General features: G+C 39.9%; 1 protein-coding gene across 1 annotated transcript in view; it reads right to left on the reverse strand.

The window, feature by feature from the left end:
- iqca1 (IQ motif containing with AAA domain 1) overlaps positions 1–27,789 on the reverse strand; it is a 120,113-nt gene that overhangs the window by 16,435 nt on the left and 75,889 nt on the right. The window contains exons 12-14 of the mRNA XM_062998096.1: positions 22,521–22,588; positions 17,079–17,161; positions 7,722–7,829 (exon numbers count right to left, since the gene is read on the reverse strand). Coding sequence (XP_062854166.1) covers positions 7,722–7,829; positions 17,079–17,161; positions 22,521–22,588 — 259 coding nt within the window. The remainder of the gene's footprint in view (positions 1–7,721; positions 7,830–17,078; positions 17,162–22,520; positions 22,589–27,789) is intronic.

The raw sequence follows: 27,789 nt of genomic DNA on the forward strand, positions 1-27,789 counted from the left end.
TACCACACTGGAATTCACTGAACTCCTGAGAGCGACCCATTCTTTTACAAATATTTGTAATTATAAAATATTTGTCTGCATGCCTAGGTGCTTGGTTTTATACCCCTGTGGCCATGGAAGTGATTCAAACACCTGAATTTAATGATTTGGATGGTGAGTGAATACTTTTGGCAATATAGTGTATTTCAATTAAAAGTTGTATTTGCTTTTTATTCATTGTGTGATTATGCTAATTAGACAGCTGTTAGAGTGAGTACCATATAGCAACATAGGCCTGGGGACCTGGGCGATTGGCATGTTTTCATCGTGCTCAAGTGGCTTTTTGTTTGTGTATACTGGTGTCTTTCTGCCCTCCAAAAACATGCAGAAGATGAATTGACTACTCTTGACTGTCCCAAATTTTGAGTAAGCAAGTCAATTTCCCTGTGTTGCCCTGCAATAAACTGACATCCAATCCATCTAATCCACCTTAAATGCATTTTTCATGACCAAATTTACCAGTAATTCTGGAGTATTAAAGGAAACAAGCTCAGGATAAAACTGTGAAAATACTATCATCAACAACACACTTAGTCTCATAATTTGTCTCACTGTAGTTGAATGGCAGTATTGTTTAATATAATTTCTTTCAAAGATGTGTGTTTAGCTCTTCAAGTCTAATAACACTAACCCATATTACACCTGCTAACTTATAGTTCATTAAATCCGGGAAGTGAAATGTCAGCACACATGCTAATTGCTGTAACTAATGGTGCTCTGTAAATGAAAAACAATAGAGTAATGGGTCTCTGGGGTGAAAGGCAAACATGGTTTAAGGTTCCAGTTGGGACCAGGAAGTTGTGTGTAAATAAGTGATATCCACACAAATATCCTGTTGCTTGCACACATCTGAGTGTATCTGGTGCAGTGTAGTCTCACCGCTACAATCCCTGCAAATATAAAAAGGTGTTTGGTTCCCTTCAATGAATTGTTGTCCTGTTTAGGGTGTGTTTCAACCTTGTACCCAGTGTTTGTGGAAAGGCTCCAGACCCAGTATGATCCTGATCAGGATAATGCAGTTACTAAATAATGACAAACAAATCAATATTAAACTAATTGAATAAAAAATGGTATCTGCTTATGCCAGCAGTGCCTAAGTTTCAGGGGTTCAAATGCTGGGCAGGGCTCACAAAAACAAAAGGCTTGATTTACATGAATCTAGCCATTGGAGGGGGGATATGAGTGCACAATTAGTGCCTGTTCCGAGCACAGAGGGTTATGCAAGGAAGCACATCCAGCTTGAAAATCCAGCTTGTGCCAAACCAAATATGCGGATAAATGATGGCAAACCCTAACGGGAGCAGCCAAAAGAAATTATTCATTTCACTGTGGAGATATTTTCAAGGACAGCATGGTGTTGCAGCATGTACAGTGTATCACAAAAGTGAGTACACCCCTCACATTTCTGCAGATATTTAAGTATATCTTTTCATGGGACAACACTGACAAAATGACACTTTGACACAATGAAAAGTAGTCTGTGTGCAGCTTATATAACAGTGTAAATTTATTCTTCCCTCAAAATAACTCAATATACAGCCATTAATGTCTAAACCACCGGCAACAAAAGTGAGTACACCCCTTAGTGAAAGTTCCTGAAGTGTCAATATTTTGTGTGGCCACCATTATTTCCCAGAACTGCCTTAACTTTCCTGGGCATGGAGTTTACCAGAGCTTCACAGGTTGCCACTGGAATGCTTTTCCACTCCTCCATGACGACATCACGGAGCTGGCGGATATTCGAGACTTTGCGCTCCTCCACCTTCCGCTTGAGGATGCCCCAAAGATGTTCTATTGGGTTTAGGTCTGGAGACATGCTTGGCCAGTCCATCACCTTTACCCTCAGCCTCTTCAATAAAGCAGTGGTCGTCTTAGAGGTGTGTTTGGGGTCATTATCATGCTGGAACACTGCCCTGCGACCCAGTTTCCGGAGGGAGGGGATCATGCTCTGCTTCAGTATTTCACAGTACATATTGGAGTTCATGCATCCCTCAATGAAATGTAACTCCCCAACACCTGCTGCACTCATGCAGCCCCAGACCATGGCATTCCCACCACCATGCTTGACTGTAGGCATGACACACTTATCTTTGTACTCCTCACCTGATTGCTGCCACACATGCTTGAGAACATCTGAACCAAACAAATTAATCTTGGTCTCATCAGACCATAGGACATGGTTCCAGTAATCCATGTCCTTTGTTGACATGTCTTCAGCAAACTGTTTGTGGGCTTTCTTGTGTAGAGACTTCAGAAGAGGCTTCCTTCTGGGGTGACAGCCATGCAGACCAATTTGATGTAGTGTGCGGCGTATGGTCTGAGCACTGACAGGCTGACCCCCCACCTTTTCAATCTCTGCAGCAATGCTGACAGCACTCCTGCGCCTATCTTTCAAAGACAGCAGTTGGATGTGACGCTGAGCACGTGCACTTAGCTTCTTTGGACGACCAACGCGAGGTCTGTTCTGAGTGGACCCTGCTCTTTTAAAACGCTGGATGATCTTGGCCACTGTGCTGCAGCTCAGTTTCAGGGTGTTGGCAATCTTCTTGTAGCCTTGGCCATCTTCATGTAGCGCAACAATTTGTCTTTTAAGATCCTCAGAGAGTTCTTTGCCATGAGGTGCCATGTTGGAACTTTCAGTGACCAGTATGAGAGAGTGTGAGAGCTGTACTACTAAATTTAACACACCTGCTCCCTATGCACACCTGAGACCTAGTAACACTAACAAATCACATGACATTTTGGAGGGAAAATGACAAGCAGTGCTCAATTTGGACATTTAGGGGTGTAGTCTCTTAGGGGTGTACTCACTTTTGTTGCCGGTGGTTTAGACATTAATGGCTGTATATTGAGTTATTTTGAGGGAAGAATAAATTTACACTGTTATATAAGCTGCACACAGACTACTTTTCATTGTGTCAAAGTGTCATTTTGTCAGTGTTGTCCCATGAAAAGATATACTTAAATATCTGCAGAAATGTGAGGGGTGTACTCACTTTTGTGATACACTGTAAGTAGTGTGCTACAGTGAGCCAGGTTTCGTCCTCTCTTTAATAGCACTGCAAGTAATAGCAGTGATTACTTAAAATTCAGTGCTTTATGGCCCTTGGTGTTACTCTTTGAATAAGTGAGTAAACGAGTTAGTAAGTCAATCAAGGAATGTTCATAAGAAATGATGTGCATCATCAAATACTATACTATTTTTGCTAATATTATACCAAGAAAAGGCAAGAGAAGTATGGGGCCATACTCCAAACACAAAATCTTTAATGGGTGGCATGGTGGCTTGGTGGGTAGCACTGTCGCACTCACAGCAAGAAGGTCCTGGGTTCAATCCCCAGGTGGGGCGGTCCGGGTCCTTTCTGTGCGGAGTTTGCATGTTCTCCCCGTGTTTGTGTGGGTTTTCTTCTGGAGCTCCGGTTTCCTCTCACAGTCCAAAAAGATGCAGTCAGGTTGATTGGAGATACTGAATTGCCCTATAGGAGAATGGGTGTGTGTATGTGTGTGTGTGTGTGTGTGTCTGCCCTGCGATGGACTGGCGCACCCCATCCAGGGTGTTACTGTGTGCCTGCGCCCATTGAAAAGCTGGGATAGGCTCCAGCACCTAACACTGCCCCCCCCACCCCCCCCACGACCTTAACTGGATAGGCGGTTAAGAGAGTGAGTGAGTGAGTGATTAAGTAAATCTTTAATATCATACATCATACATGTAACTAATGGTGGTGTGCCAAGACTAAATGTTTTTGTTTGTTTGTTTTTGTTTATATTTTAATGTCATGTTTTACACTTTGGTTACATTCATGATTGGAACAGTAGTTACTCATTACACAAGATTCATCAGTTCACAAGGTTATATCGAACACAGTCATGGACAATTTAGAGTCTCCAATTAACCTCCCTTGCATGTCTTTGGACTGTGGGAGGAAACCGGAGCACTCGGAGGAAACCCACGCGGACACGGGGAGAACATGCAAACTACACAAAGAAAGGACCCAGACCGCCCCACCTGGGGATCGAACCCAGGACCTTTTTGCAGTGAGGCGACAGTGCTACCCACCGAGCCACTGTGCCACCCTCCAAGACTAAATGCACTTGATGAACTTGCTAAACATGGTAAGTTTAGATGTCAAAGAAATCGGCCTTTATCGCATCCATTGGGGCGGCACGGCGGCTCACAGCAAGAAGGCCTTGGGTTTGATCCCACAGTGGGGTGGTCCAGGTCATTTCTGTGTGTATTTTGCATGGGTTTCCTTTGGGAGCTTCGGTTTCCTCCCACAGTCCAAAGACATACAAGTGAGGTGAATTGGAGATACAAAATTGTCCATGAATGTTTGATATTAAACTTGTAAACGGATGAATCTTGTGTAACGAGTAACTACCTGTCCTGTCATGAATGTAACCAAAGTATGTAAAACATGACGTTTAAATCCTGATAAATAAATAAATATTATCACATCCATTGTGGTAAACCATTTTGCCTACTTCATTTCTTTCTATTCATTTTCATCAACTGCTTTATCTTGGTCAGGGTTGCTGTAGTATTAGTTCCACCAGGAAACACTGCTTTCAGTTGTTGTTCACAAGCACATAGAGAAATGTAGAGCATCTGGGCCAAATGATCTTTTTAACAAGTCTAGGTTATTTTTAAACCACCCTCATATAATTGTGTTATACATAAAGCTGCACAACAAGCTGTCTGCTAAAAATCTCTTAGAAGTACTAGTAATTACATTTTCTAGGGGAATTGTTACCTCACTAAATAAATCTACAGCTCTCAAACATACACAACATAAACTCCAGATGCATTACAGAAAAGCCATGAAAGAGAAAGACTGCATGACGGAACACCAGAGTTTACACAAAGCTCTGTCTTTTCTATTTAAGGATGTGCAGCAGAGGGCGATATGAACAGCAAACTCATCACAAGATGAAATTTGTGCTTGTAGACGTGTGTATGCGTGACTGGATGCATTTACTAACATATACCCAGGATTATACAAAATTATACAGCACCCCTTCTGTGTAAATCTGTTTACGCAGTGTTTAAAAGGGACACATTTAACATAAAATACCAAATACTAACAATTCAATGCCTGTATTTATTTACGCGCAACAACAAATACTGAATATTATAAACACTGAATGTCATGTAACTTTCTTCTACTTAATTCAGATGAAACTAAGATATCACATGTCAAACCCGAGGACGTAAGAGACAAGTTGTCTATCTTGGTTCTAAACCTTTCTGTGTAAAAACAGCTCAGTATCCACCCTAATTCATACTCATTAATCTCATAACCTTGAGATATGCTATGAATTATACACTACACATAGCATTTGGGTTTTTTCAAAGGTTTTGACAGACACAGATACAGCCGAACAGTTCAAACAAATGGATTGGGCTTAGAGTAACACCGGTGAAGATTCCTAAACACTACACTAATGGTGGAGCCTGCCTCCCGGCGGCTTCTGAATAGGCCTCAACCCAAACATTGTCCCAGCAGGAAGACGGATCATAAACACACACTAAATTGTAGGGCTCTGATTTGTTTCTTTGTCAAAGAGACCACAGGCAGGTTCATGAAAGTGGAGCTATGTGGAAAAACCATTGCCTGACAGTCTGGCTCCATTTGCCACCATTTGTTTAGTGATACATGACGACTAGCTTTTTCCAAATGTGTTAGTGTTTGTGAGATTTTTATTTATTTCTTTTAATCATCAGTTTCTCTTGATCTGGTGTTTCTGATTACATACAGTATATAGAATGCACCACACAATACAGTGCATTAAAGAGTATTTATCCCCCAACCTTTTTACATCCTGTAAACTGTACAATTTGGGATTTGTTATTTTACATACATTTTAGAAACATATTTTTTTATGGAAAAATGGCTAGTATTTAATTCCTTGTTAGATACTTTTTGAGCCACCGTTAAAGGCTTTTTTTTATTTATTAATTTTTAGTAAACCAATAAAAAGTCTTCAAGTTTGGGAATTTAACACACTTAATGTGGGAACAAGGAACATAGTTTTTTTTATTCAAAATAGATTTAGTGTACTTTAGGTCATTATTCTCCTAAAACACAAACTTTGTTCCAGTTTAAGCTTTCTGGCAGAGGGTCACAGGTTTTATCCAGGTTTGATTTCGCTCTACTGTGTGCCATTTATTTTCTAATCCTGACCAGGCTGCCAGTTCTTATTGATTAATAGCATCCCAATAACATAATGCTACCATCACTATATTTTGTAGTGATGGTGGTGTCACCTGGCCTTGTTTTTTTTAGAATTTTGCCATGGATACTGCTTAGCATTCTTGACAGTGTTCACTTTGGTTTTTATCAAAACACAAGATGTTCTACCATGTTGTAACAGTGGGGAGAAGTGATGTTTTTTTTGTTACTTTTCTTTTGCAACTCTACCATAAAGGCCCTTTTGGTCTAACACCTTCCATGTGGTGGAATTATAAACATTACCTTCAGTTCCAGCCACATACTTCAGCAGTTGGTGTCACAATAGCCATTTCAAATAGTGCTGTTGAATTTATTGACAAGTTACAGGGAAGAGCTGACCTACTTATTGTGGTTATTTATGCTATTCTCTCTATGCCTGCATGATGGCTTAATCTGAGCTCCATTCAATTATATACTTTATCTTTTGAATGACTGGAAAACAGTTGGTCACCGTTTTAAATACAGGTATTAACAAATTGAAAAGGTAATGAGTTGCACACATTAGTCTAATCATTTTTGGAAAGGCTTTGTCAGTTTTCTTTTGATTTGGCATAAATCATACTTTTTACTGTACCTATAGGTGTAACTTGCACATATTCGAAATGTGCATTATAAGACAGTTTCACAGCCTGAAAACGATTTAATGCATTGTATTATGTGTAATATGCTCTCAGCCAGAAAGTTCACTGATACAACTGGTAAAACTTTGTAGAGAGTCTAGAGAGTATATCTTCCCTCTTTTCTAACTCCACTGCCTCGGAGGTGATGAAAGACCCTGGGGTTCTCCAGCACATGTTTCGATCCCTTCAGCATGCGATTGTTTTTGAGTCGTGGACTGATCTGTCATTGTTTTAATACAGCTGAGACTATTTATGTGTTCACACACAGTTGCCTCGGGGCTTAAGCCACTCGCTGCCGAGCGTCGTTACGGGTTACGGCTCACCAGGGCTGCTATGTGCATGTGCGGGTGTGAAAGATCATCCTCTGCCGGGTTATTAAACCGGGGGATGGAGAGATGGATGAGTGTCAGAGGATGGTGTGATACTGGACACCGATGTGCTCTTCACTGATTAGGGGAAAGTGACAAAAAAGGCAGGGCTGAACACAAAGGGGTCAGATACAGTTCAGAAGGACATGCACTGTACGCCACAAATGCAGAAACAGCTCCTGAAAAATTCATCGAAACCCCTCTAGTGTTCCCAGGTCTTTTATTAGAGGACATAATAGTTCTAATGAATCATCTTCTGTTACTCACGTTGCTGTGTACAGGGGCATCTCTTTGTGATCTGATAGGATGAGACTAATGCAGAGTCATATTTAACTATGGTATATTGAGGCTGGTATTTTCATGCTTTTTTTTCCCAAATCTTTGTGTTATTTGACTTCTGGCTACGATTAAAGGAAGCACAGCATCCTGTGATAGAACAAAGAGACATGGGAACTTGTACTTACCCAAAGGCAACACACAATATAGAGCAATGAGCTGTCTGACGTCTGAAAGAGAGGGCATGGGCTCAATATCTGCCTGCCTCAGGCTCGTACCCAGGTAACTGTACTCCCCTGGAGAGAAAGTGTGTGAGAAAGAAAGACAAAACAATTTATATAAGAAGGACTAAATCATAAGCACTTGTATCATAAAGCACTTTTATATAAGCCAGTGACTAACGTTAAGTCTTTTTATGAGCAGGGTTGGGCTGTATTTATGACTAAAGACTGAATACACAGGCTCAATGTATTTGTCACGAATTCCGTTTCTAAATACATCAAAAGAGTAACAATTTCTGAATGCAGTGCCTTTAAAATGATTTAGTCCCTATAATATATTTTTTGTATTTGATTCTCAATTGAATGATGTTGCAAGAAAGGAGCCCATAATAAAAAATGAACATTACAATTTGTCATAGGGTAACAGGTTTGTATTAAAGATTTTTCTGCACTGTATAATTATTTATTTTCAAATCAGTGCTAAACAGAATGCCTGCCCTTGCTGCTAAAAAGCATCCCCATAACATCATGCTACAAAGATCATATTTTACAGTGAGGATGTTTTTACCCAGCCTAGTTCTACACCACACACCTCACTTAGAGTTTAAGATAAAACTAGGGGTGGCGCCCAGGTGGCGCAGCGGGATATTTCGATAGCACACCAGCACCGAGTTTCTGAACTCCTCGGCTCGAAACCCGGTGTTGCCACCGGTCGGCTGGGCTGCAGCAGATACTCATTGGCCACCGTATCTGCAGGGTGGGAACCGCACTGTGTGTGTGTGGGTGGGTGGGTGGGTGGGTGGGTGGGTTTTCATACGCTGTGTAAGGACCCTAATTGGCGGAAGAGACGGCTGTGCAAAATGCAGGGGTGAGAGGAGGAGGGCTGTACAGCGACGTGCTCTCCTTGGATGCGACCTGGTATCTCTCAGCAGCGGAGGACAGACTGAGCTCTAAGGCATCAAGGTATGTTTGGCATAGACAGAAGAAAACACATTTGCCAGTAACATTACTTGGAGATGCTTATTAGAAACAGGGATGTGCTAGGTTTAATGGGAAAGTTATTGGTGCACAGTACAAACAAAGAGATGTTTCCTTCTTCCAGAAAATTTAAACTGGCAAGGCAGTTTGCCTTTGATATAAAAATGACACGGTAGCCCAGTCCAGCTCCACAACCTAAGCAAGTTAAACATTTGTCGTAAGCCTTCAAAATTCCTGAATCAACGTACAGAATACACTCCTATGTTTCAGATCATCAAACTACTTTTAATAAACACAAAATGCTTCTAATGATTTCATTTAGTAAAGGAAAATTGCTGTTCACTCCTACATTACCTTATGTGAAAAAGTCATTGCCCACCCTAGCTACTAAATCAACAAGTTAACCAAATTCAATTAACATTTGGGTTAAATTTCACTAGCCACACTTAATTACTGCCAGACCTGTTGATTCTAAACATCACTTATACAGAACCTGTCTAACTATGTAAAGCGGGTTAGGAGGTCTCAAAATGCAGCACATAATGTCACGTCCTAAAGAGATGTGACTCACAAAGTCTGGAAAGGGTTACACAGCCATTAGTAAAGTTTTGGAACTCCAGCGAACCACAGTAACAGCCATTATACACTAATAGCGAAAACTTGAAATAGTGGTGAAACCTCCCGGAAATGGCCAGTGTAGCCAAGGGGGCCAGAATTCCTCCACATAAATGTAAAAGACTCATAAACGTTATCATAAATGTTTGATTGCAGTTGTTACTAGCGTGGCATAAGGGGGGCAACTCGTGTTGTCTTTGTCTTGCATTAAAATTAAATCATTTTACAGCACTGTATAAACATATGGACTTGCAGGAGATTTTTTCACAAATTAAATACTATCTGATAGTTACCATAAGAACATTTTGGGTTACGAACGATCTTTTTCAACTTAACGTATGAACAAATTTTGGATTACAAACCAAATTTCGCGAAACACATGACGTCACGAACAAGTGGACTCTCTCTACATATATTTTCGGTGTTTTCTTTATATTTTGTAAAATTCTATATTAAAATGGCCCCAAAGAATGTGCAGAGAAAGCGCAGTGGTGAGAAAATGAACAAATGTATTACTATTTGTTGTGTTGTATAATCACTTCTGCCAGTAGCTGTCACTGTGTATCAGACAGAGGGGACAGTAAGTGAGAGAGAAGAAGGATGTTATTCTTTCGTGAAATTACACCTACAAAATACAACACTATTAAAATAAGGAAATAATAGAGAAATATGAGAGCTATTGTTGTTTCTGGTAGATACATTTTATAAAAAAAGAAGGAAGTTTATTATGGTGTATGGTACAGCACACGTACTGTACTGAAATGTGGTGTGTGTTTTATGTAAAGTACAACAGTGTATTGTTTATAATTGTTTATTACAGTAATGTCTATTCTATAATTTAAGATTAAGGGAAAATATACTTGTATTTATATCAAAAAAGACCATTTAAGACATTAGAAAGGTTAGGTAAGGGGGTGGTTTGGGAGGTCTGGCACGAAATAATTCTATTTACATTATTTCTTATGGGAAAAATAGGTTTAACTAACAAACATTTTGACTTAAGAACAGCCCTTCGGAACCAATTAAATTCGTCAAGGGTCTACTGTATTTAACTTGGAGCTCCTTTCACACATTATCTAATCTATCTGACACAATGAAGCAACTGCTTTTATTTTGCCCAAAAAACCCATATGCAATCATTTTGCAGTGATATGACCAATAAAGGTGCCTTGGGTAGACTGTGACTAATATGAGAAATATAAGAAATGTAAACAAGCAACACTGGTTTTGCAGTTTTAGATGCATTTTATTGGTGTTGCTTTGAGCCCATGGTTAAAGCAATTTTGTTTTGTTGTGTTAGACATTTCACTTTACACTGATCAGCCATAAAATTAAAACCACCTCCTTGTTTCTACACTCACTGTCCATTTTATTCAGCTCCACTTACCATATAGAAGCACTTTGTAGTTCTACAATTACCGACTGTAGTCTATCTGTTTTTCTGCATACTTTGTTAGCCCCCTTAATACTGTTCTTCAATGGCCAGGACTCTCCCAGGACCAGTACAGAGTAGGTATTATTTAGGTGGTGGATCATTCTCAGCACAGCAGTGACACTGACATATGGTGGTGGTGTGTTAGTGTGTGTTGTGCTGGTCTGAGTGGATAAGACACAGTAGTGCTGCTGGAGTTTTTAAACACCTCACTGTCACTGCTGGACTGAGAAAAGTCCACCAACCAAAAACAGCACCCCGTGGGCAGCGTCCTGTGACCTCTGATGAAGGTCTAGAAGATGACCAACTCAAACAGTAGCAATAGATGAGCGATCGTCTCTGACTTTACATCTACAAGGTGGACCAACTAGGTAGGAGTGTCTAATAGAGTGGACAGTGAGTGGACACGGTATTTAAAAACTCCAGCACTATTGCTGTGTCTGATCTACTCATACCAGCACAACACACACTAACACACCACCACTATGTCAGTGTCACTGCAGTGCTGAGAATCATCCACCATCTAAATAATACCTACTCTGTGGTGGTCCTGTGGGGGTCCTGACCATTAAAGAACAGGGTGAAAGCAGGTTAAAATAGTAATTGTAGAACTACAAAGTGCTTCTATATGGTAAGTGGAGCTGATAAAATGGACAGTGAGTGTAGAAACAAGGAGGTGGTTTTAATGTTATGGCTGATCAGTGTATATGCAATAGTAAGAGCAAATAATCACTGACCAGTACATGTTTAAATGTGACGTGTTGCCATTCATGTATTTCTGATGTAAACTGCAATTAAATTGATTTGTTAAAACTGTCTATTTTAAAGTTTATCTGAGAAAATGACTTTGCTTACTTTTTGTGGACTATAAATGTTTTTATAAATTATGGGCAAGGGGTTTGTTTTAACAGTGGTTGTAGTCACATTAAAATAAAGCCTATTGTATTATTTATGTTAAAATAGTTAGGGATAAATACTCTTGTAAGACACTAAAAGTATACAAAGTATAAATGATCTATTCTTAATACTATCTATAAAAATATATTTCCAATTAAATAGCAGTGTTTTCTTTTCATATTGTGGATACTTGTAATCAATTACTGCCCTGTCTATGATTTATTGAGAACAGTTCTACCCTGACAGTAAGTCAAACAGAGATAAAAAAAAGAGCATGGACTCATATCTCTCATGAAAGATGAGCAGAAAGGTGAATCCTTGGCTAGATGCCCAAGTTACTGTGGCAACACTGCTTATCCAAGTAAACAACATAAAAAATGTCTGTTTTTACATGTCTGAACTGATGCGGTTTCCCTTAACAGCACTCCACCCATGTTTGAAACTGGCTTAAATAGGAACTGAAAACTTTATTAAAAGCAAATTAGGTTACGCCTTTTTTTTTTTTTTCAAAGCAAAGCTCACTACAGAAATCATCTGGAAATATTTCACACGCACAGGGTAAACACATAATAATGGCACCAAAGACATTTTCAAAAAAGATATTACAGTGAATATTGGTAAATGGTTTGATAGGATATACACTATATTACCAAAAGTATTCGCTCGTCTGCCTTCACACGCATATGAACTTGAGTGACGTCCCATTCTTAATCCACAGAGTTTAATATGATGTCGGCCCACCCTTTGCAGCTATAACAGCTTCAACTCTTCTGGGAAGGCTTTTCACAAGGTTTAGGAGTGTGTTTATGGGAATTTTTTACCATTCTTCCAGAAGTGCATTTGTGAGGTCAGACACTGATGTTGGACGAGAAGGCCTGGCTCACAGTCTTCGCTCTAATTCCTCCCAAAGGTGTTCTATCGGGTTGAGGTCAGGACTCTGTGCAGACCAGTCAAGTTCTTCCACACCAAACTGGCTCATCCATGTCTTTACGGACCTTGCTTTGTGCACTGGTGTGCAGTCAATTTGGAACAGGAAGGGGCCATCCCCAAACTGTTCCCAGAAGGTTGTGAGCATGAAATTGTCCAAAATCTCTTAGTATGCTGAAGCATTTACATTTACATTTTCTGCATTTAGCGGACGCTCTTATCCAGAGCGACTTACAGAAGTGCTTCCATAGTAAACATTTCATTTCTCAAGTAAAACATTTTTAGTAAATAGGTACAAGTCAGCTTAAGTGTTTAGTAAAAAGGTGGGTTTTTAATTGTTTTTTAAAGACAGCAAGAGACTGAGATGTTCGGACAGACAGAGGAAGTTCATTCCACCACTTGGGTGCTAGAACAGAGAAGAGCCTTGATGCTTGTCTTCCTTTAGTCCTGGGTGGAGGCTCAAGTCGAGCGAGACTAGTGGCTCGGAGGTTGCGTGGTACAGAGCGGGGTGAAGCATTAAGAGTTCCTTTCACTGGAACTAAGGGGCCGAGCCCAACTCCTGAAAAACAACCCCGCACCATAATCCCCCCTCCACCAAACTTTACACTTGGCACAATGCAGTCAGACAAAAGTATCGTTCTCCTGGCAACCGCCAAACCCAGACTCATCCATCGGATTGCCAGACGGAGAAGCGTGATTTGCCACTGCTCTAGAGTCCAGTGGCGGCGTGCTTTACACCACTGCATCTGACACTTTGCATTGCGCTTGGTGATGTAAGGCTTGGATGCAGCTGCTCGGCTATGGAAACCCATTCCATGAAGCTCTCTACGAACTGTTCTTGAGCTAATCTGAAGGCCACATGAAGTTTGGAGGTCTGTAGCGATTGACTGCAGAAAGTTGGTGACCTGCACACTATGCGCCTCAGCATCTGCTGACCCCACTCTGTCATTTTACATGGCCTAAAACTTCATGGCTGAGTTGCTGTTGTTCCCAATCGCTTCCACTTTGTTATAATACCACTGACAGTTGACTGGAATATTTAGTAGCGAGGAAATTTCACAACTGGAATTGTTGCACAGGTGGCATCCTATCACGGTACCACGCTGGAATTCACTGAGCTCCTGAGAGCGACCCATTCTTTTACTAATGTTTGTAGAAGCAGTCTGCATGCCTAGGTGCTTGGTTTTATACACCTGTGGCCATGGAAGTGATTGGAACACCTGAATTCAATGATTTGGATGGTGTGTGAATACTTTTGGCAATATAGTGTAGTTTTACTATGTCATGAATACAATATAATTCATCTTGGTTAGAAATAGTTTCCTTTCAGCTTTTCTTCAATTACGTCTATTCTTCCCTACTCTCTTTTATACTGTGGAATCATAAACACTGAACACTTATTCAGGTTTGCAATGTTTTTGTGATCTTTTGAGACTTTCTGGATGTGTCATTGCTAAGCCCTTAGAAAAGTGTTTGCTGGCTGGCCCCTACTGGGTACATTCCTCTATTTAAACATAACAGTTCTGTTGGCTATTAAACTCTTATAAATGACTTTGTAAACTGATCCAGACCTTTTAATTTGTTTCTTAGTAATTCCTTAGATCATGCCATAGTGTGCAGTCTGTAAAACACGAGGGTGACTGCTAGAAAATTAGACACATCCAATTCCAAACTCCTTTACTGTTTTGTCAGCCTCCCACACATGTACAACATTAATGTTGGTCAAGGACTGCAGATTAGCACACGCCATCTCCAACACATGTAAAGCTAGTGGTAGACTACCGTATAAAGCTGTAACACAAACTGAGGAACACACTAAACTTCAAGTATTTCTCTGCTGCTTATGTCTTGGCCAAATAGTAGTAGTCACAGTTGAAGTGACTGGGGGTTACTCCATCCAACTTAGCCTTCCTTTCTTTAGACATGAACTGGCCTTTATTTTTTATTCTACAGAACTGTCTAAATGCCAAGCAATCTGTATTTAATTATCTAATGTTTAATAGTAAGTTTAAGTGTTTTTTGTGTTTTATCCAACTTCTCTCTGTGTAATATCATGCTTCATTTAATGAACAGTCAAGTCAACCAAGACACTGGGTTTGAATAGTAAAGCGTTATCTTCTGTTTTTACTTAGACTGTGTGTCAGTGCAGCACAGCATGGAAATTATTGAGTCACACATCTGATTCAGTAGAAGAAAATACTTAATCATGCTGCCATACACGTGTACACACACAAAACAACCGTGTCTCAGACTTGTGCATATGTCTGTAGACATGAGGGAACGATATGAGAGTACACTCAACCCCAAAGCCCTGACTCTGGATTACAGCATCTTTCCAGTGCCTGATTTAGTGATGCAATAACTGGGCAAGAGTTTGGCAGTTTGGTATTAAGCAAAACAAACCACTTGGGTATTGACTACACACCTGCCAAGTTAGGAGTTAAGCATCTTGAATGGTCAGTATACACATAAAATGCTGCAATAAAATAGAGCAAATATGAATTTTTCATGTATTTATTCTTGCTATTTTTTTTAATGCTGTTAGTATAGAGCTGTGCAGAAACACTGGACACAAGGCAGGATCCACGCTGGACAGGGCACCCTGAACTCACTCATAGTAAAGGGGTGATTTAGAGTAGCCAGTTCACCTTCTACATATTTTATTTTTTTTTCTATTTTATTTATTTAATTTCTTACATTTTCTCCCAATTTAGCGTAGTCAATTTGTCTACCGCTGCTGGGGGATCCCTGATTGCGGTCGAGTTGGGTATATTGTAGGGTTGGCACCGATCCAATACTCTGTATTGGTATCGGTCCGATATTGGCCCAAATCACTGGATTAGATATCGGAAGGAAAAAACATGTAATCCGATCCGATACTGTTGCTTAATGTAAATAACACTTAATGTAAATAAGGCCATTGTTTGTGTGTAAAGCAAATAACACACAAAGATACGTTCACGTTAACCTGTGCCACTGATCTACAACTCATCTGCAGCAGCCATTCAGAAATTAAAACACACTGATCTACTTAACCTTTTAGCATTTAAAAAAATCATCTACTACTGCCACATCTAAAAACACTGTTTAAACACAATAAAAATCACTTTATGAATTATAAATCGCTCACTTGAGATAAAGAACCTATCTTGTCCTGCTTGGAGATCTCTCACATTCTCAATGATTAATCCATTAGTGTTATGAAATAAAACAAACTACACTGTTTCCCGTTTAGCCACAGATGTCCTCTTCAAAATCCAGCAATGTTTTTTTAATAAGCGCGCTTTGGTTTTGAATCATCTAAAAACGTGACAGAACTTTAACGAAAAATCAATTTTAATTGTTCCATCGCGTTTGATTGACATCCACATCTTCCAATTGTAGACACTTTTGTTAAACAAGCCAAAAATGCTGCTAAATGTTCTGTGTGTAAAAGTTAAAATAAAAACAGCAGTGTTGCATAAGTGTGATGTTGTAGGTTCTGTATTTATTTCTTAAGAATATTTGTTTCACAGTCTGAGCATTGTTATTTAGATAGCTAGTTTAACCATGGTGCATTGAGACATGTATTATTACTGCTTAGTTGTTTGAGAGGAGAAATGACGGTATTGGATTGGTATCGGCAGATACTCAATTTGCAGTATCGGTATCGGACATGAAAAAGTGCTTTCGAGCCAGCCCTAGTATATTGCTGCTCACGCTTACTCAGACCCGCATGCAGCCCTTACCGGAACCCTTTCCCACCTATGCACTCTGCACAGGTGTGTCTCTTTCTGCCAATCAGGGTCCTTACACCCCACCCACATAGTCCGGTCATCCCGCCCTAGCAGAAACGTGTCTGCTGTAGGCACTGCCAATTATGCCCGCTAGATGGCGCCCTTCCGATCGGTGGCAATGAAGAGTTTTGAATAGGAGTTCAGAATCTCTGCGCTGGTGTGCTAGCGGAATATCCTGCTTCGCCACCTGGGCCTCCCACCTTATACATATTTTGGGAGGTGAAAGAAAACTGGTTTTTACATTTACATTTACATTTACATTTACATTTTCAGCATTTAGCAGACGCTTTTATCCAAAGTGACCTACAGTACTGTCACAGTATACTGTCTAAGCAATTGAGGGTTAAGGGCCTTGCTAAAGGGCCCAACAGTGGCAACCAGCGACCTTCTGATTACTAGTCCAGTATCTTAACCACTAGGCTACAACTGCCCTATGGTTTTTACTACACTTGTCTGTCAGGAGATCATTTTTCATTTTTCTTCATTTGTCTGTATTTGTTTTTTCTCAGGCTTTCTCCTATCTTCCAAAAACATGTCAAATTTTAAACATCTACATTAGCCTCCAGCTGTGAGTGTGTGTTAGGAGTGTGTATGCTCTCAGTGAAGCTGGATCTATTATGACTGTAAGATAATGCAATTACTAAAATAAATAAATTAATAAGTAAAGGAGAATGATGAGTGCAGAGATGAGTTTCATACCAAGGTAATCAGACAGTCTGACGTTTGTTGGTTGAATCAAGATTCCTTCCAGGACAAGCTCCTCATACAGGGATTCAATAGTCCTACAGAACAGAAAGGGTGATGAAATAAAAAACAGCAACAGATGAGACACCAAGTACGATAAACATGATTTATTTACACAGCATTTGAAAGTTTAACCATTACAACATGGTCAAAACACTAAATAACTCCCTTTCTTCATAACTAAAACTAACGGTTTAACATACTTCTGCGGCTTAGGACTTCAGTACTTTGTTCAAAACTACAAATATTTACCAATCTTAATGCTCCATTCTTGGAGGGTGAGGGTTAGAACATGCTCCCTCTGGTACATCTGAACATGATTCAAGGGAAATTGTGCTAATTACACTATTCTGTATACGTAAGCTCACACGTGCACAAAAAAGTGTCAGTTTGATTAATGAAACACATGAATATAATTTCTTCCACTCAAAAACTAGGACCAATTCTACTCACTAGGTCTCCCACATGACGTTATACGTGATACTGGGCTAGAAGCCATACGTCCATCGCATTCAATAAAACCCTACATTTATAAAACTTTATATAAAACCTCAAAATTAATACTTTGTACTTTATTTATAACCCTGTCTTCTTCTAGCTACAGTCAAGCCGGAAAGTCTGCACACCCCTTTCACCTTCTCCATGTTTTATTACATTACAGAGTCATTCTATAATAGTTTGAGTTTATTTTTTGCCTCAAACATCTCGTATACACATATCTATACACACCCTTAGCCTAATACTTGGTTGATGCACCTTTGGCAGCAATTACAGCTTCAAGGCGTCTTGGGAAAGAAGCTACGAGCTTGGCACACTTGTTTCTGGACATTTTTGCCCATTCCTCTTGGCATATCCTTGCAAGCTTCATTAGGTTGGATAGGGAGCGTCGGTACACAGCCATTTTCAGGACATTCACAGACTTTCTCCGAAGCCACTCCTTCGTTCTCTTGGCTGTGTGCTTCGGGTCGTTGTCATGTTGGAAGATAAACCTTCATTCACCCCAGTCTGACGTCCAGAGCACTCTGGAGCAGGTTTTCTTCAAGAATCTTGGTGTACTTACCTGCATTCATCTTTCCCTTTATCAGGACTAGTCGTCCCAGTCCTGCTGCTGAAAAACATCCCCACATCATGATGCTGCCACCGCCATGCTTCACTGTAGTGATGGCATTAGCCAGTTGATGAGCGGTGCCTGGTTTCCTCCAGACGTGGCGCTTGGTATTCAGGCCAAAAAGTTCAATTTTGGTTTCATCAGACCAGAGAATCTTGTTTCTCATGGTTTGAGAGTCCTCTAGGTGCCTGTTGGCAAACTCCAAGCGGGCTGTCATCTCCTTTTACTAAGGAGTGAGTGGCTTCCGTCTGGCCACTCTACCATAAAGGCGTGATTTGTGGAGTGCTGCCTGGATGGTTGATTTTCTGATAGGTTCTCCCATCTCCACAAGGATACGCTGGAGCTGTCAGTGACCCTCAGGTTCCTGCTCACCTCCCAAGGCCCGTCTTCCCCGATTGCTCAGTTTGGCCGGGCGGCCAGGTCTAGTAAGATTTTTAGTGGTTCCAAACTTCTTCCATTTATGAATGATGGTGACCACTGTGCTCTTTGGGACCTGTAAATCTGCAGCAATTTTTCTGTCCCCTTCTCCAGATCTATGGCTTGATACAATCCTGTTTCTGAGGTCTACAGATAATTCCTTTGACACCATGGCTTGGAGTTTGCTCTGATATACACTGTCAACTGTGGGACCTTATATAGACAGGTGTTGGCAATCCCCAATCATGTTCAATCCATTGAATTTACCACAGGTACACTCGAACATCTCAAGCAGTAACAGTGCACAAACAAAATGCACCTCAGCTCACTTTTGGGTGTCATATCAAAGGGTGTGCACACTTGTGTACATATACTTTACATTTTAATTTTTAATTAATTAGCACAACAAACAATAAACCTGCTTTCACTTTGTTATTGTGGGTTATTTTGTGTAGAATTTTGTGACAAAAAATGAACTCAAGCTATTATAGAATGAGTCTGTAACGTAATAAAACGTGGAGAAGGTGAAAGCGGTGTGCAGACTTTCCGGCTTGACTGTATAATTCTATTCATATGTAAAGTGGGTTCAGAAAAGATTCCGTCTCCTTGACATTTTGCCCACTTTATTGTGATGAGGTGTTGATTTTTTAATCTACACATAATTACCCGCAATGACAGTGATCACCTGGCTGTAAAGTTTGAAAAAATGATCTCATATTTATAGAAATACTAAAACCCTTATTTTACATAAGTGCCTTTGTCTGCAATTCTTCTTCTTCATACAGTATTCATACAAGCTTTGTACACCTTGGTTGTGGCAGTTTATCCCATTTCCCATAACAGATCCTTACAAGATCTGTCAGATCTATTCACAGATGTTCAATTAGATGTTTGTTTATTGTTGATATTTGAACATCTGGGACATCTGAGATTTGCCCCGAAAACACAGTTTACTGTGTAAACAGTTTGAGTTTGTGTGAGTTCAAGGATATTCCTGTATTTGGCTGCATTCATACTTTGCTTAATTCTTATCAGCCTTCCTCTTCCAGACACTGAGAATCAAGTTGTTGCACTGCCACCACCATGTTACACCAGATGAATGGTATTATCCCTGTGAAGCACAGTGCCTGCTTCTTACCAGACATAGAGCTTGCAGTTTAATTTTCCTTTCATCAGACCGAACTACCTTTTTCCTTATGTTGCCAGATGTAACGGGCCCACCTACTGAGGATCGTCAGTGGGGATTGGTTACATAATCACACCCTTCTGTCTTGGAAAATATGACTGGCAGAGGGGGGATGGAGGCAGAGATGATTGACATGTCAGTTAACTGTCAGTCACCTGCACCTCATTGCATATTAATTCAGTTCAGGTGGAAGTGTTTCTATTCAACACCTTTTTCCTCACAGTTTTGCTAGTTTCTCTGATGGGAAACCTGCTTCCTTTTAAAACCATGATGCCAGTTTTGGTCTGGTCTGGTTTTCCGGCCAGCGCACTTTGTGTTTTTCTGGGAACTCTGCTGGTGTCGCCACACTTTTCAGGCGTCACAAGAAAACCGCCTTGGATGAGCAAGCTGCCTCAGAGGTGGCATGACAGCCCTTTTCCAAAGCTGGCCCCACGTTAAAACCCAAGCTAAGTGTGGGCTGCACCACTCGGTTTCCTTTCTTTTCTCTTTTTTTGAGAAATGGGTCATCTGTGGCACTCTGAGCAGCTTGCCATATTATAACAACCACTTTTCACTTCTGCACTAATTACTTTCTCCATTGTGGGCTGTGGATGTTTTTGTTTGTTTCCTTTCATTTATTACTTTGTTTTTGTTATTTTGGTCACTGCTTTTATTTTCCAGTTACCCTTTTTGTTGATGGGCTTTTTAGACACAGTATCGTTCTATCTTGGTGAGGCATCCTTCACAATGGATTCATCTTCAGTTCTTGCTGGTTACAACAGAGTCATTTACATGCTGTTTAGTTAGGTCCAAATGTTCTGTTATATTACTTTTACTGAATTATGGACTTTATAATGGTTTGGCAACTGAGGACACTGATTGTTGCAGTTTTGCTGAAGGGTGTTTTCTTCATTCTTGCTTGTTATGAGACTTCAGTAGTCACTGTCTGATTCTCCTCTTCATGATGCATCATAAATTTTCATTAGAAGACAGTTCTGGACTGCAGGCAGGCCAGATTAGCACAATTACTCTGTGTGTCTGGGGTCCTGCTGTTTTAGCACAAGCAGAATGAGGCCTGGTATTGTTTTGCTCAAATAACCATAGGCTTCCTGGAAAAAGACGTTGCCTTGACAGCAGCATGTGTTATTCTAACATCCCAATATAAGCCTCTGCGTTGATTGTACCTTCACACATGTGCATGTGTTGGCTTTTGCACCTTTCACCATAGTGTGATGTTTATATAAAACATTACAGCTGAAACAATTTAAAAGACGACGTCTTGAAGGCAGCACATGTTGCTCTAAGATCTCAATGTACTTTTCTGCATTAATGCTGCCATCACAGAAGTGTAAATGACCTTTGCCAAAGGCACTGACACAGCCCCATACCATGACAGACCCTGGCTTTTAGACTTGTTGCTGATAACAGTCTGGATGGTCCTTTTCATCTTTGGTCTGGAGCACACGGCGTCCATTTTTTTCCACAGAAGACCTGGAATGCTGATTCATCTGACCACAATACACATTTCCACTGTGTGATGATCCATCCTAGATGCCTCCGAGCCCAGAGAAGTCGATGCCGCTTCTGGACATGGTCAACGTAAGGCTTCTTTTTTGCACAGTAAAGTTTTAAGTGGCATTTGTGCATGTAACTCTGTATTGTAGAGCTTGACAAAAGTTTGCCAAAGTAATCCCTTGACCATGTGATTATATCAGCTATTGTTGAGTGGAGGTTCTTGATGCAGTGCCGTCTGAGGGATTGAAGATCACAAGCGTTCAGCTTAAGCTTGCACCTTGGCCTTTACACACTGAAACTCCTCCAGATTCCTTGAATTGTTTAATGATATTATGCACTGTAGAGGGAGAAATATGCAAATCCTTTCCAATCATTCTTTGAGTTTCATTGTTTTTAAACATTTCAATCATTTTCTTACACATGTTGTTGACAAACCTCTGATCATCTTTGCTCATCAAAGACTTTTGTACAAAACCATGATTACAATCACCTGTTGACATCACCTGTTTGAAATCACATCATTATTTAGTTTTACACCTCATTACTAGCCCTAAATTGCTTCTGTCCTAACTTTTTTTGGAATGTGTTGCAGGCCTGAAATGCAGGAATGGAGGTTTATTAACAAATGAAATGAAGTTGAACAGACAAAACATGAAATATCTTGGGTTCAAACTGTCTGCAATCAAATAAAAGTCAGAGTAAATGTAAAGAACACTGCATTTTTATTTTATTTGCATTTTCCATACTGTGCCAACTTTTTCTGATTTGGGGTTCTTTGTTCATTTGCTATATTAACTAATGAAGCCTTTATTTTAAGCACAATCTAGCTCTGTGGTGAAGTGTTGTGGGGTTTGAATATGGTTTTATATTATTCTACAGTATGATGATGTGTTGTGACACTGTGCAGATGCATATTGTATAGAAAACAAAAAAACAACTATGGATGTCTGTAAATGTTAGGTATCAGATTACTGTTTTAGTGTGAGTACAATTTTCTGTTCAAAGTTTCTGTCCCAGCACAGCCTGACCACAAGCAATAAATTCATTTCATGTCTGAACAATATTTTGGTAAAGTATTATGAGTGGTGCCAGGCTCTGGCTCTTCCATAAACAAATAAAATTAGCTTGCAAATCCTGTTCAAAACATTCATATTTTTACCACATTTATTTTAAGCTTTGTCCCTTTACTGACCTTTCTGCAGTTAGATCCTTCTCTTTCTTCTTTTTCTTTTTACCATTCTTTTTTCCTTTCTTCTTTTTCTAAATAAACATATAAAACAGGGCAAATGCATTCAATAAAGCATGAACTCAAAATAAATCATGCCATAATGCAGCGTTAAATGCTTCTACTTGTGTATAATTCTTTGTTCTAAAAGAAACACTTCTGAACAGCATAACATATGCAGTGATGCAAACCAAAAAGTTTAAAAAAGTGACACTTCAAAAAACATCTGCTCTCTGTAGGGATGCATTCGTGTAAATGTTGTTAAACAAGATTTCCTAGTTTTCATCATAATGGCTTGTTTTGTTGATTATTTAATTACGGATGCTGTTCTGGCCTAAACGTGATGACCGGCACCTGTTGATACAATCCTGGAACTAATTTTTAATGCAAGGCTTCTTTTAACATCATGAGCTAATTGAAGTGTCCATATAATGGACTTCTTTGTGCCGTTGACGAAAAGGACAGACTGTTATCAACAAATGATGCAAAAGTCAAAATCTGTCATGGTATAAGGGTGCATCAGTGTCCACAGCCTTGGTGAATTTTATATTAGTGCAGGTACCATTGACTAGGAAGCATGTATTGGAATTTTAAAGAGACATAGACTTGATCTTAATCCATGGTTATTTTAGCAAGACTATGGCAGACTTCATTCTGCACACACTTCACCAGTAAACACTACAACATAATGGCTTTGTTTTAGCTGAATTGAAATCTCTAATAGAATATAAATCTAGAAAGCATATATTGGAATTGTAAAAAGACATAGACTGGTAAGTCTGTGTCACAAAATGAACTATTAACCCGCCTTGTGAGTATTGTCTGAAAGCAAGAATGGACAAAAATGTAACTTGTTAGTTAAATCTGCAACAATTAGTTGTCCTAGTTCCCAAACTATTAAAAAATTTAAATGATAGGCAAGATGATGAAACAGTGATAAATAGGCCTTTGTCCGAACCTTTCTGAGTGTGTAGCAGGCATCAAATTCTGGATTTGTTTATATTTACAAGATACAATTTAATTGGTTTGGGGGGAATGGCTGAAGCCCTGTAAAGGATTGACGTACTATTCTGCATATTTTTGCCTTGTGTTTCCCCAATTAAACCAGAACTGACGTTACCCTGACCAGAATAAAGTGGTTGATGAAAATTACATGAAAAACTATTACAAAACATTTCCAGAAAAGTTGGGACACTTTGTAAAATGCAATAAAAACTAAAGACTATAAAAACCTAATTGTATTTTGTAAATATAACAACAATAAAATGAGACACCTGCAAAACACTCAAACAAGTTGTTACAGGGCAAAATAAGATAAGGTTTTACAAGCTACACTGTTCTGTAATGTTCCACAATTAGAAGTTCAGCTGGTAACAGATGAGGTCATCAAGATTGAGTATAAAAGGAACATCCACCTAAGGTTTAGTCTTTGCAAGTAAGGATGGGTCATGATTCACCACTTTGTGCCAAACTTTGTCAGAGAATTGCCAGTCAGTTCAAAGACAGCCCAAGACAGCACAAGATTGCAAGGAATTTAGGTTGTACACCACCTACAGTTAATAATATCATGAAAAAGTTCAGGGAGTCAGGAAAAATCATGCATTAAGGCCAAGGACAGAAATAGCTTTTGAATGTGCATGACCATTTAGTCTGTGTGTGTTATAGTTTGAGAAACCGCCATACTATCATGGTAGACATAGCCACATGGGCTTGGAAGTAATTTGGAAAATCATTGTTACTTAACACAGTCCACAGCTGCATCAACAAGTGCAATCTAAAACTGTATTATGCAAACAGGAAGCCATATATTAATGGTGGTGAGTTCTATAGGCCTGAAGTTATACAAGATGAACATAAAGAAAGCGAAAACATGTTCTGTGGTCAGGGGAATCCACGTTTCAGCTTGATTTTGGTAAAAAATGGACATCAGATTTATGATGAAAAAGACCATCCAGACAGTTACCAAAGAAAAGTGCAAAAACCGGCATCTGTGATGTAATGGGTTGTATAAATGCCAGCAGCACGGGTGATCTGGATATGTGTGATCTGGATATGTGTGAAGGTACCTTTAATGTGGAGTAGTATTTTGGTATTTTGGATAGACCTGCTCGTAGTCAGGATGACATCTTTTCCCATAATCTGCTGTCTATTTCAGCAGCAATGATTCAGTACTGACATTTATATCTAGTATTTGCCATCCTCATGTTTTGGCTTTTAAAAAGATAAACTGATTTCATTTTTATTATATAAAACTCTTAACCTTGTGGGTAAAGTACACAAACCCAATGTATATACAGTGGGGTCAAAAAGTATTTAGTCAGCCACTGATTGTGCAGGTTCTCCTACTTAGAAAGATGAGAGAGGTCTGTAATTTTCATCATAGGTACACTTCAACTATGAGAGACAAAATGAGAAAAAAAATCCAGGAAATCACACTGTAGGATTTTTAAAGAATTTATTTGTAAATTATGGTGGAAAATAAGTATTTGGTCAATAACAAAAGTTCAACTCAATACTTTGCCAACAAAGGTTATGTTACAATGACAGAGGTCAAACGTTTCCTGTAAGTCTTCACCAGGTTTGCACACACTGTAGCTGGTATTTTGGCCCATTCCTCCATGCAGATCTCCTCTAGAGCAGTGATGTTTTGGGGCTGTCGCTGGGCAACACGGACTCCACAAATTTTCTATGGGGTTGAGGTCTGGAGACTGGCTAGGCCACTCCAGGACCTTGAAATGCTTTTTACAGAGCCACTCCTTCGTTGCCCGAGCGGTGTGTTTAGGATAATTGTCATGCTGGAAGACCCAGCCACGTTCCATCTTCAATGCTCTCACTGATGGAAGGAGGTTTTGGCTTAAAATCTCACGATACATGGCCCCGTTCATTCTTCCCTTAACACGGATCAGTCATCCTGTCCCCTTTGCAGAAAAACAGCCCCAAAGCATGATGTTTTCACCCCCATGCTTCACAGTAGGTATGATGTTCTTGGGTTCTTCTTCTTCCTCCAAACACGACAAGTTGAGTTTTTACCAAAAAGTTCCATTTTGGTTTCATCTGACCACATGATATTCTCCCAATCCTCTTCTGGATCATCCATATGCTGTCTGGCAAACTTCAGATGGGCCTGGACATGTACTGGCTTAAGCAGGGGGACACACCTGGCACTGCAGGATTTGAGTCCCTCTCGGCGTAGTGTGTTACTGATGGTAGCCTTTGTACTTTGGTCCCAGCTCTCTGCAGGTCATTCATCAGGTCCCTCTGTGTAGTTCTGGGATTTTTGCTCACCGTTCTCATGATCATTTTGACCCCACGGGATGAGATCTTGACCCCAGAGGAGATTATCAATGGTCTTGTATGTCTTCCATTTTCTTACAATTGCTCCCACAGTTGATTTATTCACACCAACCTGCTTGCCTATTGTAGATTCACTTTTCCCAGCCTGGTGCAGGTCTACAATTTTCTTCCTGGTGTCCTTCGACAGCTCTTTGGTCTTGGCCATGGTTGAGTTTGGAGTCTGACTGTTTGAGGCTGTGGACAGGTTTCTTTTATACAGATAACGAGGTCAAACAGGTGCCATTAATACAGGTAACGAGTGGAGGACAGAAGAGGTTCTTAAAGAAGAAGTTACAGGTCTGTGAGAGCCAGAAATCTTGCTTGTTTGTTATTGACCAAATACTTATTTTCCACCATAATTTACAAATAAATTCTTTAAAAATCCTACAATGTGATTTCCTGGATTTTTTTTCTCATTTTGTCTCTCATAGTTGAAGTGTACCTATGATGAAAATTACAGACCTCTCTCATCTTTCTAAGTAGGAGAACCTGCACAATCAGTGGCTGACTAAATACTTTTTGACCCCACTGTAAACCTCTTGCGGTCCTGCAAATTGTTCATTTTAAGCCAACTCATTGTTGTTTTAGCAATGTGCTTTTGTGTAGTGTGCTTCAACGTCATTTCTAGTTTAAACTACATTTCTGATTTGGATGTGCAGAGGATGTTTTTATGTTTGTCCCAAAATCTGTGTGCTGTGCTTCTTTCATGATTTTTTTTCTTGATTAGTCCTGACAATCCAGGCTGCTAGTCTCTACTGAAAATGAGTTCCATATTAATATGCTACAGTGTGCAACACTGTGAAGTAGTTAGTTATTGCCTGTGTATTTAGCACATTGATCCAGATGCCACATGTCCACCCTCGAGCTCTGAACACTTTACTATTCGGATTAACGTTTGTGTCTAATGATGGATGTTCTCTTCCTTTAAAGATGCTCATGTTTGAATATAAACTACACTTCTAGTTTATAAACTTAAACCTAAAGAGCTAGATCAGTTTACGGATGGTGCTGAACATACGGTTTATTTACAAGTCAAGGGACAACCTTGTAGTCTTGGTATCCAGTTTTAAAGTAATGTGTTAGGTGAGAGGCACTGTTACGTGTTCAGTGTTTTTTCTGACTTGTCAGCAAATTTATTATTTCAGCACATTTATTATAAAAAAATCTATGATTCTGAACTTTGTGTCAGCATTTTGGTAAATGATCTTTCCTTTCCTAGCGTGACTATGTCCATGGCGAGGGTCAGTCCATCAGTTGGGGTTTAGTCCATCACCTTTACCTTCAGCTTCCTCAGCAAGGCAGTTGTCATCTTGGAGCTCATCATCGCCTGTTTCGTCCGGAATTAAAGCCGTTTTTCTGTGACTACCAGCAGAAGCGCCGGTGAAACCAACAAAAACATCAACTTCAACTCATCTTCTAAAGCTAAGTACATTTCTTTGTAATAATGGCCCCAGCAGGAGCTTTATATCCCTGTATCGAGTACAACATGTTCAGTTATTCCTTCTCCGTGTTTAGTGATAACTTTATATGTGATAAATGTAGATTAGTTGTTAGTCTGACAGAGAAGATCTCAGTGGTAGAGGGGCACATTCGGGCATTAGAACAGACTACTAGTAGTGAGGGCTTAGATACAGCTGTAGCAGTCCCGAATGCCAGCAGTTCAGGTACAGAACCCCAGACTCCGGCATTAGAGTCCTCACAGCGGGGTGACTGGGTGACGTTTCTGCGACATAGTCGTAGGGCAAAGCACCGACCATCTCAGTTGCACGTGTCCAACAGGTTTTCCCCACTCAGTGACCCACTGCACTGAGAAGCCTGTTAATGTAAGTGCTCTGGTTATAGGAGACTCTCAGCTCCGACACGTGCGTATTGCAACCCCCATAGAGACACCAGCAACCATAGT

The sequence above is a fragment of the Trichomycterus rosablanca genome, chromosome 6 (genome assembly GCF_030014385.1).
Source record: "Trichomycterus rosablanca isolate fTriRos1 chromosome 6, fTriRos1.hap1, whole genome shotgun sequence".
Classification (NCBI taxonomy): domain Eukaryota; kingdom Metazoa; phylum Chordata; class Actinopteri; order Siluriformes; family Trichomycteridae; genus Trichomycterus; species Trichomycterus rosablanca.